Here is a 13,474-nt window from a genome sequence, read left to right on the forward strand (position 1 = left end):
CACTAACTTCTCAGGCATGTCTGTGGCTTATTATGCACTCATGTTTCATAGTAACGTCAGCAAAATAAAAAATATGCAGCAGTAACAGACATTTTACTAAGTGAGAAGGCACTGGGCTGCCAGTTTATTAGGTACCTCTCATTGGGTATTTTCAACTGTTTTCATTACACTGGTCTGATATGTTTACCTTAAAGAATATTGAGCTTTAAAATGAGCTATTTGAAGCACTTCACATACGTTGAAAAGTAGGTGATCATCAAAATACTCTACTACCTGCCAGGAAGAAATACACAGTTAACAACATCACAGTGTGAGTGTGGGACATTTCAGAATAAATTTGTACTGCAAATTCCTTTTAAAATTGTAAGCATTTTAGTACATCATTTTGTGTAATATTACAAAAAATATTTTTTAAAACTTGATTTAAAAAATACTCACCTTTTTGTTTCTATAATGTTTTGCCTTTTTGGCCCTCTGCCCACCACAAACATTGCACTTTGGCCTCCAAAGAAAAAAAGTGTGGGCACCCCTATTCTATACTATACACATAAAAATAAATGCATGCAGCTCTATACTCAGACTAACTGTACACTTTAATCACATAAACAATCAGAATAGTGGTCTTAATCTGTTAAAAACTTAGTTTTGTTTGAATTTGTGTGTCATGCTATGAGGTTTAGTGGCTTATAACTGAAGGTCTTGTTGTTTAGGTGGGAGGTTTTTTTTAAGCAATCATAATCCTTGTGAAATATCCTGTAGTTTTGGACCCATTAGCAACATTATTCCATCAATCTTATACACTCATAAAAATAAATGTTACATTTCCATGTAATTACTGAATAATAAATATCCATATGAATTCAATATTTTAGAGCAACAGAGGACTGAAATTTTTAACAATTAATTCACTGACTCAAAACAGTGTTATAGAGGTGGGCATTTCACACTAAATCTCCATTCTTTCACTCATGTTCCTTTGTAATTAGTCATGTTATACACACTCGAAGTGGTTTTAGAGCAGCTCATTGTCATTCTTCCCATGCGAAAACATCCTGAAATACAAATGATTCTGTATGACTTGTGCTCTGAGACACATTGTGCCCTGAGCTAGAGAGCACTGGTAAGAGGCGTGGTTTCGTAAAGGCTTACCTCATACACTTTGGGTTTCTCCGGTCACCTGACCAATCACAGGACCTGAGACACACCTGTGTGTGCATGGAGCCCAAGGATTGGCCACAATGTGAAAATGATACCTGGGCAGGGCTCCAAGGTGTACCTGAAAAGCCAGATCTTTTTGTAGAGGCAGTTTCTTCGCTTCAGGAGCTTAAGGAGATTGAGTTTCTAGTAGTGCTTGAGATTCCACCTCTATTGTTCTACTCTTTCATTCTCCTAACAACATCAGCAGGTCAACTGAAACTGGTTTGTGAACTTTTGGCCAACATGGAAGGAGCAGTCGGTCCTTCAGCAAATGGAAGGAGCAGGAAGTGAGCGTCTTTGGCTGAAGCAGCGCGGCGCGGCAACACAATGGCATCTCTTGTTCACAGCTGCATACTGAATGACCACAACGAGAATCAACAGGGTAACTTAATTACAATTCATTTCTATAATTCTGCTACATTTTGAATAATGTTACCAAAAGGATTGTTTACATGAGTTTTGTGTAAGTGAGCATGCAGTGTAAAATTTAAGATAAAGCTAAAATATCGTAAGTAGTACCAATTAGTGTAAGAATCTTGGATAAAATGATTGTATAAGATTTAGATTTGTGTATTAATTCATGGCAACATAGACGTTTAACAGATTAATATCCATGACCTGACAAACCTGTTGGGTCAGTTCGAAACACACAGAAAGAAAATGAGAACTTATTTGTTTAGATACTAAACAGAGAACATACGGTGTATGACTGAAGTGGTTTAATGCTCGTAGGCATTGACGCACTGAACAATATGAAGCTCTTAAAATTAGAATTTTGAATCTTTTATTTTTTAACAACTTTTGATCTGAAACTATAGACTGCCCAATTTCATTTGGGCTTTTGTCCCTTCAACTAGCTTCAAAAACACTGCAGAGGCCTGTCCAATCATGTTTTATTGTTATAATTAGTGAGGGGACTAAGTAAGCACCTGTCACCATTTGATGCAGAGAGAATAAGAGAGCGAGACAGAAAGAGAATGAGGTATTTTCTTGATGACTCGTGCAAATTTACCAGAGAAAAGAAACATGGAACTATTAGTATTAGGACTCCTTATTTGTATCAGATTGTTCTACTATGACCATGTATGACGTTCCTTGAGTCTGACTTCAGTAGTAACTCCTCTGATAAGTACGTACAGGTTAGAGGTCAGTCAGTTGCGGCCTCAGGTGCAGGTGACAAAGGTGCCATTTTGATAGGCATGACTAAGCACTTTCATTGCCACTTCAACAGACTGATGCAAAGGCTGCACTGCATACAACAGACACACTTTTGTTTTGATGAAGATGCAAGCAACTAGGTTAGCTCTTGTGAGTTTAAACATCCCTGGCGATCTCTCTAAGGTGATGGTTGCCCCAGGGACACTTCAGTGCTAATTAGGCTCAGGTACTCTTGAAATGAGTTGGTAGGTGTGATCTTACAAATACAACATGGTTATATTTAATAAAGTGCTGATAATGGGAGGTTCTACATGAACTGAAGCAGGTTCAGAAAATAAAAAAAAGAAAAAACTATATAAAATGGGAATAAAATTAACATTTAACATGAACATTTTAATGTTTTTAACGTTTTAGTGTTTTTTTTTATAACCAGCCTTAAAGTGAAGTTTTATCTTGTTTATACTCACTGGTTCATCCATCCATCCATCCATCCATTTTCTAAGTTGCTTCTCCCTCAGGGTCGTGGGGACTCACTGGTTCAGAACAGCTTTAAAAGATAAATCTATAAAACATAGAACTTGCAATTACATTTAACAGGATTGTATTTTAACAACAACAACAACAACAACAACAATAATAATAATAATACAGACCTAAAGTTAACCCTTACATTTCAGGACTCTTGTTCAGTCATTCATAGTAAGACATTATTCAATAACTATTACAAGTTACTTGGTAACTACTATTAAACTAATATGTCAGACTGAGCAATTGCAGTTGAATTGTAAGTGAGCCCACATACAGGCCTGTAGGGTTTAAAGGGTTCAGAGTTGCCTCCATGGTCTGGGCAGAACTGGACCAGCATCCATCCACACTGAAAATGTATACAACAGGGGTGGATAAACGTTTTGTCATAGGAAGTTCAATTCTAAAAGGTAAATGAGAAATGAATAAGTTTTATATATAGTATAAGCATAATAAATTTGTCCTCTCATTGTATGAGGGGGTGGAGTTAGGGTGACTTTCTGGTGGGCCAAATCAAATGTCCCGAGGGGCTAACTTGCAGACCACATTTTCAGTAGCCCTAGCATGCATTATATCTTTTGGTCAAGGTTTATTATTTGCAGTATATAGAAGTTATTCAAGATAATAACATAAAGAGCAATAACAGTAAGTGACCAATGTGGACAGGAGTGGAAATTTAACAAACACCTCACAGAATTTTGCTTTGGTATATAGGATACCCCACTCATTTACCAATTGATTGCACAAAACAGGGTGGTTTATATGAACAGAAATGCCCAGATAACTAAACATTTCTCAAGATTTGTGTGAGACACCAACAGAGAAATGATTATAAGGATGGTCATCTCCATCTTACGAGGCAGTTTTGGATGTCATAGCCTTCTCTAATACTGCCTGGTAATGATGCAGATGGTTCTCCACAGACATCATTAAAATCACTTTCGATACATAAAATGTATGTATGTATAAATACAAACACTATTCCAATAGAATAAAAGAAATCATTCTTAAATCAAGCATCCTCTGAAGATGAAAGCATCCTCTGTCTTAAGGAAAGCATGGTAAGATGATAAGTGGCATTTAATGATTAAGCGGTGATGTTAACTCTCTGCTCTCAGGGCACATCTTACCCGTCAGTGCTGGGCTGATCACTGGTGTTCTAACACTGTCTGGTAATGATGCACACTGGGAGCAACGTGACAAACAAGGTCCAGCATATGGGAAAATTTGTATCATTCATTATACAAATATCTGCTTTCAACACCTGCATTCTGAGACTGATATGCCAGCAGGAAAGTGCCATAAGAATAAAGCTGCTGTTATTGTAAAATCTCTGAACTTTTTTTTTACACCATTTGAAAACAGCTACCCTTTACATTGTGAGAAAATCATGGCGAATGGACTAACAGCAACAGTGGTTAATAATTATTCCCAATTCTTCTGAAAAGGTTTTTTTTCTTGACAGTGAAGGCAAAAAATAAATATTTTGTGTCATTTGTAAGCACATGTAACCAACTATGAGTAAATAATTTTAAAGGTAATGGCTAGTAGCCTACTTTTTCGTTAAAGATCTCACTAGTGCTTTTGCTCCAATCGTCTCACACTGGCAGCAGACTGTTTGGAACTGAGAGGGTAAACACATACAGGAGGAAAACAATCCATTAAAACAAGATGACACTGGGTGTAGTGTTGACCCCCATTCATCCTGCTTTTGTCATAGGTTTCAAACTGAGCCATTAATTTTTCCACCCCTCCCTGTTACATTAAGATGCTCATAATATGACTGCCACATTGACTGGTGTCAGGCTGTCCCCCTCCCCAAGACATACACACACGCACACACCCCTAACAGTGTGCTCTGTCAACCTCTGATTGGTCCACCCGGCCCTACCTGCATGGCTTTATTGTGTCAGTGACACCTGAGATCAGTGTGAGAAAAAAGGTCCCTTTTTTACTCTGTACAATGAAGGAAGAGGAAGTTGCTGCTGTCACTGTAAAGATGAATAGTGCCATGAACAGATGAGGTACTGAACTGCGAAGAGATCTGCATTATCTTTTGAGCTACCTCTAATTATGAAGTGCTGCAAACTACAGGCTGTATTTTTTTGACACAGAATATATGGTTTTTGCATATATATATTCAGAAATACGAAATGCTGGAACAACATCTCGAGTGTTAACTCACTCATGGGCTGGCTGTTACATAAACCAGCATTTAACGACCATGTCATGTTCAAGATAATGTTTGCCAAGGGCCTGCTCTAACACTCTACTGTAACCAAACCTTTCTTTACTTTTCCCCAACCCCCACTACAATCAGCAAGCCTACTGTTCATGTTCATGCTATTCTTGTTTATAAAGCTCTTCTATCACTCATAGCCACTACCTTTATACAGTCTGCCTTTTTAAACTTCAGTTTCTACATCTAATTCTGTTCTTCTCTCATTTTCTGTTCTTGTGCAGTTTCACCACAAAGTACAATTCCTCTCAGAGCTCTTCACCCTACCTGTCTGCCTCTAAAAAGTCCTCTGATTTGCGTCTTACCAGGCATGTTTAGATGTTGCTACTCTCTCTAATACTGCCTGGTAATGCCGCCAGTCACAAGGAAGTTGATCATCATTCTGACCTCCTTGTTGCTCTCAATGAATATTGGATTTTTTTTATCCATGTTATAATTATATCTCTTGACCTGCCTATCCATATCTAGAGAATTATGTCATGTTTTTGTCTGCAAAAGCAGTCCTCATTATGTCATTATTAAACGATGATGGTAACAAATGTTGATGTATGTATGTATGTATTTAAATACAAATCTTAATGTCTATGTTTACAATAAAATGTATTTTTATCTAAATGGGCACGTCTCAAATATTCCATTATTCATCATGTTTTATTTTTACACAAGGTTGGGAAAACAACAATTAAACTTTTAATACTTTCCCTTATTAAAATGAAGTGTAATAAAATGCTTAAATGAGTTTATAGAAAATATACTTCCATTAAAAAAAATTTACTTCTTGACCCACCCCCCCCCCCTTTGAGAAATGGTGAATGGTAGCCAGTCTCACTGTTTCTTAACTAAATAAAAACCTTTTTATAACTCTTATCTTTAATTAAAGTAACTTTAGGTCGAATTTGTCATTTATGGTGTTATTTCAGAGAACAGGTAAACAGGTCCACGATTTGGGCCTAAATCAGCTCCATCTAGTACTATGGATAGTAGTTAGCATAGCAGCTAACAGGTTAATTTGCTCTTTCTGTAGTGTCCAGACTATCTAGTGGTTTGGGATGAATTATACTGTCACTGTAGCACATTCTGTTCTTGCTACTTTTGATTTTAAGGCGGTTTCGCCTCTGGCTTCTTTCACACATGAGGAAATAAAGCGGAACTGTTTACCTGGCTGAGCTTCTCCACTCCACTAGGCGGCAGTACATATGTGTATTAGTCTCTTCACAGGTTTAACATACAACGAAGAAGCAGTGCACATTTTGATGTAGTTTTAAGACTATTTCACTGTAGTTTACACCGTTTCCTCAGTTGTTTTCTGCCAGAAATGTCAGGAATACCACCAGATTCGTGGCAGCCGGCAACGGTTTCACTAGAGACAACGTAAGTCCAAACGCGCTGTATTTGTGGATGAATGGGAGTCAGCAGTGCAGTGTGGCTCCACTAACCTCACCTACCAGAGCCAAGAGCGACCGACTGCTTCACTAACTCGCTCAAATGATTTCGGCGGACAAACACTTTGTCCTGCCCTCCGTCGAATGGGAAATCTACCGATTTATCAAAATGTCTTTATGATCCCACCACTGAGGTATAAGCAGTCATTTAGAGTGGTTAGTTTGATAAGTGGTTTATTGGAGGGAAACATGTAGCTGACTAGCTTAATACTTTCTAGGAGGAAGCTTATGGAGACATTAAACTTTTCGGAGGCCTGGCTCCGATCAGCAACGCTGTGAACGATTCTGAATTGGCAAGTTTCTATAGAACTATTCACCACTCTGAATTACTTGGTTCACTTTCAATTTCAACTTTTCAATTATGCAGAAATTTTGCAAAGCCAGTGGAGTTTCCCTTTAAGTTAAGGAAACTTAGCTTTAAGTCTAATATCAGCGTAAAGTGCATGGCCAATAAATTCAGTTGATTAAATGTAGCTGGTCAGATGTCTTTATAGTCAAGCTTAATATCCCTTACTGAAAAGATCTACGTTAATACTACAAGACATTAGAATACCTCTTCTAAAATATTCTATAAAATGTTTGCCTATGTATAATGTTCATATACTACTGCGTAGTAATCTATGAAGTGTGTGTATTATCCTGTAGTAAACTGTAAGTGTCTTACAGGAATCCTAGATTCCTGTAGTATTACTACAGCTTTTTTCATAAGGAGTTTCCAGCAGTTGTGGTTGCAAAAGATTAAATAGGTCTGAAAAGTGGTTTCACCACATACCCCCTTACTTTACTGTGCTCCAGAATGGGAACCATTGTGTTGGAACTGTACTGGAAACACGCCCCTAAAACCTGCAAGAACTTCGCAGAACTAGGCAGAAGAGGATATTACAACAACACCAAGTTCCATCGCATCATTAAAGACTTTATGGTCCAGGGTGGTGACCCAACAGGAACAGGTAAGTCCACTCAATTTGTAATGGTTTATAGATTTTGTGTTATAGAGGGGGGGATATAAAAACAGAAAATCATGCTGATTATAGATTTTGCTGGACGCTGATTAAGCCTAGTCATGGCCCTGAAGTCCCTAAAGCAGTACCTGCAACACATAATGGTTTATTACGAGTCAAACACTACTGTTATAAGTCAATACTCTATCCTGAAGTTGTTTTTGTTACAGGATAAAGCAGCTATTAACAAATATAGCATACAGTGTACTACTGACCGTGTACAGTTTGTTTCTGAAAGTTTACACCTAGGCTAAAGACATTCAAACTCAATTTTTCAAACTCCACACATTTCCTGTTGCCATACGGGAAGACAAGTATAGTTTAGCTTTAATTCACTCTATCACATTTCCAGTGAACTTAGTCAAAGGTTTACATACACCAGGTTGACTGTCTATTTAAACAGTCTGGAAGATTCTAGAAATTGATGTATTGACTTTTAAGAAGCCTCTTAGAAGGAGGATTATCTAGAAATACAATCCATCTCAAGACATTAGCAGGAATCTTACAACTTGGTCACTGCTGGATCAGCAGCAGCCCACAGAATTCCTCCAAAATTGTGACAAAATGGCCAAAATGAAAGTATAAGACTTGTCATCACAAAGCCCTGACCTGAATCCTATAGAAAAATTGTGGACTGAACTGAAAAAGTGTGTCTGAGCACTGTTCTGTACCCAGTTTGGTTAGAAGGAATGGGCAAAGAGAAGCTTATGGAAGGCTACCCCAGGCATTTGATTGAAAAGGCAATGTCACCAAACGCTGACAAAGTGTGTGTGAACTTTTGGCCCACTAAAAATCTGATATAATAAATAAAACCTGTTAATTAAATCTGTGTCTCAACTGTTATTTTGAAGTCATATATTATCATCTAGGTGCATGTGAACTTTTTACCTCAACTGTACTCATGTGAATATGATCTTTCCATTTTCCTCTGTTGTTTTATATGTGTACTGATTTAATGAGCTGCTTGGACATTGGATTCTGGGTTCAGTCAGGACCACACATGCACACTGTAAACAAACAACCAAAACAGTCTCTGCTCAGCATCACAACTTCGCAACTTTGTTTACTTACATGCTGTAAATGTAAAATAAAAGCAGGGATTGCTTTTCTTCGTAATCAGAAATGTGCTCATAATGGTTGACCATTTCAGGGTTGATGTAAGTGTTTTTACACTGTATGGCATAATATAAGGCAGTACAATGGAAGTAAAGATATATATATATATATATATATATATATATATATATATATATATATATAATCTCACATTATTTTTTTTAATTACATTTTTTTTCTTTCTCCTTAGGCCGTGGTGGTGCATCTATATATGGGAAACAGTTTGAGGATGAACTTCACCCAGAGCTAAAATTTACAGGTGGGGAACTAATTACCTTTATGATGTCTCACAATAGATACCTAAGTATTTTTTTCAATTTGTCATACAGTAGCACAGGATATGATCACAGTATATGTTTAACACAGTATACTTGAAATTTGCTACACAACATTGAGATAACCATGGCATACATGTCATGGCATTTGTCTTATGCTTTTCACAGTAATTTTCTGTGCACTAACCCTCTCAAACAATCCTCAAAAATACACAACAATTCCAAAATACAACAACAATGCATAACTACATAAACAACAAACATAAAATTATTGACATAAAACTATTGACACCACCCCTATTGTATTTATTAGAGCTGAACGATTTAGGAAAATATCTAATTGAGGTTTTTCTGACTAATATTGTGACTGTAATTTTTTATTTATTTTGGCCAGGAAGACCATAATACACACCTCTTTTAGCTTGAGGCTTGACCCTGAACATGGTATACCAAACCCAGTACGTTGTGGTTGTGATGTCACAACAGATGGAGGTTTGGTTGCTTCTGATTGGTCTAACTTATCTACAGGCATTTCACAAGCTCTTATTAGGTTCTTAAAACTCAAAACAATATTTTTAATAAGGTACATTCTTAAAAAGCGTTGGAAATTGTTAAGCTACACACTCACACCAAATCACAGTGTTTTTTTATTTTTTATTCAGTTTTTTTCAAGCAAACAAATACATATTGTCCAGAAAAATAGCACTGTCCAGACTGTAAACTGGCCTACAGCCATTGAAAATAAGTGTTTTTTTTTTTTTTTGTTATATCATCATCTAGGTGCTGGAATCCTTGCGATGGCTAACGCAGGCCCAGACACTAACGGGAGTCAATTCTTTCTGACCTTGGCACCCACACAGTGGCTTGATGGCAAACACAGTATATTTGGGCGGGTTTGCCAGGGCATTGGTGTTCTCAATCGGATTGGTATGGTGGAGACCAACAGTCAAGATCGTCCTGTCGATGACATAAAGATACTCAGAGTCGCTTTGCCAAACTGAAACACATGCCTGACTCAGTTCCTCAAGGTTTCTTATAATTTTGTATAATTTTTTTTCTAACAATAAACACATTGTTTGTAATTTGTCATTGCATCAGCTCTTTTTTGTTTAAAATTCATGTAATGCTAATTTGTATTTTATTCTATGCTAATTTTCGATCATCATAAAAAACGGATGTATGGGTTTTCATTTTTTATTTATGTATTTGAAGAACCTCCTACAGATTGCAGTGCAGACTGTGGCCACAAGGTGGAGTCATCAAACAGCCAATTAAACACTTCACTAAAGGTATTTAACAAAGTGAACATTTATGGACCTTGTTTTGTGCACTGGTGCGCAGTCATGTTGGAACAGGAAAGGGCCATCCCCAAACTGTTCCCACAAAGTCGAGAGCATGAAATTGTCCAAAATCTCTTGGTCAGCAGAAGCATTAAGAATTCCTTTCACTGGATCTAAAGGGCCGAGCCCAGCTCCTGAAAAATCACAATAATCTCCCAATAATCTCCTGGCAACCGTCAAACTCCGACTAATCCATCAGATTGCCAGACGGAGTGATTCATCATGCCAGAGAACATGTCTCCACTGTTTTAGAGTCCAGTTCCGGCGCTTTACACCACTGCATTCAACGCTTTGCATTGATTTCATTAGTGATGTAAGGCTTGGATACAGCTGCTCGGCCATGGAAACCCATTCTATGAAGCTCTCTCCGCACTGTTCTTGAGCTAATCTGAAGGCCACATGAAGTTTGGAGGTCTGTAGTGATTGACTCTGCAGAAACTTGGCGACCTCTGCGCACTATGTGCCTCAGCATCTACTGACCCCTCTCTATCATTTTACTTAGCCTACCACTTCTTGGCTGAGTTTCTGTCGTTCCTAATCGCTTCCACTTTGTTATAATACCACTAACAGCTGACTGTGGAATATTTAGTAGAGAGGAAATTTCACGACTGGACGGTACCACACTGTAATTCGCAGAGCTCCTGAGAGCGACCCATTCTTTCACAAATATTTGTAGAAGCATTCTGCATGCCTAGGTGCTTGGTTTTATATACCTGTGGCCATGGAAGTGATTGGAGCGCCTGAATTCAATAATTTGGATGGGTGAGTGAATACTTTTGGAAATATAGTGTATATCTATGTTGAGTTTGCCCCATTCTGAAAATGCATGCACTAAACATTATAATGAAAGCTTGTTGAGGGCTAATAAACATCAAGCCTTACAGATGGAGATATTTAAACAGTTGACCTCTCTTTCAGAAGCTGCTTGTGTTAACAAGTTATACTGCCTGAATCACACGAACTTTTCAATTTAAAGGTAATATAGTTTAATGTTATGGAATATTCTGTAGCACAGTATTATCTCTCAGAATTCACAAGTTTATATAATTTTCATGTTCTCATTCATCAGTGTTCTCTCACAACAACACCCAGCATGTATTAGGCAAATACCTCACACAGCCATTGGGAACATTGAGAGCTAGCCAAGTCATTAAAAGCAAATAAAGTTTTTCATTTTTAAACTGGAAAAAACTAATTTCAGAGACTACTGCTGCACTGCTGTAGGATGCAGGTAAGCATGTTTACAGCAGATGTAGTGCTTTGATTTTTCAGTTTTGTTGGAGTGTCCCTTTATGCATAGTTACGTATCAGTATTACACAACAATTAAGTAGTATAGGATGCACCTTTTATGTTGCTTTTTTTTCAGTTTTATTTAAGCAGTTCTTGTTAAGTAACAGAAGTATGTAAGAGTCAAGGTTTCATAACATGTTACTAAACTGGTATATATAACCATTCACATCATCATTCATTGAGCAAGTACTAGCCTGCTCTACATTAAGCACACATAATGAGAGAAGCTGCAAATTAGATCTTGTATCTTGTAAGTAATGCCAAGAATAATACTGTCTGACATTATGAAACGCAATTAGAGGAAGATGCTTGTGCAGCAGCTTAGATACTTTCAGGCACGCACAGTGTGTCACACTTTAATTACTTTTACCAAATCAGTAGAAATAAGGTCACTCTATTATCTGTTTTCACTTTAAGAATTTTATCTTATTGACTTTTATTTGCTATTTTAACCTTTTAAAAGGCCACTGCAAAACTATGGCTATTTCTGCTTTTTAATCTGCTGTTCTTCATTAATCATGTAATTTCTCAATATACACTATATTTCCAAAAGTATTCACTCCAAATCATTGAATTCAGGTGTTCCAATCACTTCCATGGCCACAGGTGTATAAAACCAAGCTCCTAGGCCTGCAGACTGCTTCTACAAACATTAGTAAAAGAATGGGTCGCTCTCAGGAGCTCAGTGAATTCCAGCATAGTATCATGATAGGATGCCACCTGTGCAACAAGTCCAGTCATGAAATTTCCTCATTACTAAATATTCCACAGTCAAGTGTTAGTGGTATTATAACAAAGTGGAAGTAATTGGGAACGATAGCAACTCAGCCATGAACTGGTAGACCATGTAAAATGACACAGCAGGGTAAGCGGATGCTGAGATGTGCAGTGTGCAGAGGTCACCAACTTTCTGCAGAGTCTATCGATACAGACCTCCAAACTTCATGTGGCCTTCAGATTAGCTTAAGAACAGTGCGTAGAGAGCTTCTGTCACGATAGGCCCATCCTAGTCCTGTCCATGTGCTCATGTTGTGTTTACTTCCCTGTCCTGTCCCCATGTGCTTTGTTTTGGTTTACAGTCCTGCCCTCTTGTTTCGTGACTCCTTCTGTCTCGCCTCGACTTGCGCTGCAGGTCGCTCCACCCTGCTATGTAACGTGGTGCGAGGAGACGGACGCATACGCTGAGATAAGCGACTTTTATTAAGGGCAAATCCAGGGTCATGGTCATGACAGTCCAGGTTCATATAGCCAGCACGGATAGATTGTCGGACAGACATGATGAAATACAAACAAATCCTAACTATACAAACAGCACATCAGAACAGGCTTACAAACTACTCAAACATCAAACAAACAAAGACCAACAACCAGACAGGGTAAAACACAGGGCTTAAATACATGAGGGTAAACGAGGGACAGGTGGAGACAATCAGGTGTGGAGTCACGAAACAAGAGGGCATGACTGAAAACCAAAACAAAGAAGCACATGGACAGGACTGGGAAGTAAACACAACAGGAGCACACGGACAGGACTGGGAGGGGCCAATCGTGACAGCTTCATTCAATGAGTTTCCAAGGCTGAGCAGCTACATCCAAACCTTACATAATCAAGTGCAATGCAAAGCATCGAATGCAGTGGTGTAAAGCACCAGCACTGGACTCTAAAGCAGTGGAGACATGTTCTCTGGAGTGAGATATAACACTTCTCCAGCTGGCAATCCAATAGATGACTCTGGGTTCGGTGGTTGCTAGGAGAATGGTACATGTCTGACTGCGTTGTGGCAAGTGTAAAGTTTGGTGGAGGGGGGATTAAGATGATTTTTAAGGAGCTGGGCTCTGCCCCTTAATTCCAGTGAAAGGAACTCTTAATGCTTCAGCAGACCAAGAGAT

General features: G+C 38.1%; 1 protein-coding gene and 1 long non-coding RNA gene across 2 annotated transcripts; both read left to right on the forward strand.

Annotated features, from left to right (window-relative positions):
* The first annotated feature begins 1,312 nt into the window (after positions 1 to 1,312).
* Positions 1,313 to 5,734, forward strand: LOC108439853. Its single transcript, XR_001858787.2, has 2 exons — positions 1,313 to 1,579; positions 5,344 to 5,734. It is a non-coding gene; the product is annotated as an uncharacterized LOC108439853 (long non-coding RNA).
* A 591-nt stretch (positions 5,735 to 6,325) lies between these two features.
* ppil1 (peptidylprolyl isomerase (cyclophilin)-like 1) lies at positions 6,326 to 10,035 on the forward strand. The gene is made up of 4 exons (XM_017718471.1): positions 6,326 to 6,490; positions 7,357 to 7,511; positions 8,869 to 8,937; positions 9,734 to 10,035. Exons 1-4 carry the CDS (start codon positions 6,435 to 6,437, stop codon positions 9,952 to 9,954), a joined length of 501 nt encoding a protein of 166 aa, XP_017573960.1. The 5' UTR covers positions 6,326 to 6,434; the 3' UTR covers positions 9,955 to 10,035.
* Positions 10,036 to 13,474: the final 3,439 nt, after the last annotated feature.

This window comes from Pygocentrus nattereri, chromosome 26 (assembly GCF_015220715.1).
Source record: "Pygocentrus nattereri isolate fPygNat1 chromosome 26, fPygNat1.pri, whole genome shotgun sequence".
In the NCBI taxonomy this organism is placed as follows: Eukaryota; Metazoa; Chordata; class Actinopteri; order Characiformes; family Serrasalmidae; genus Pygocentrus; species Pygocentrus nattereri.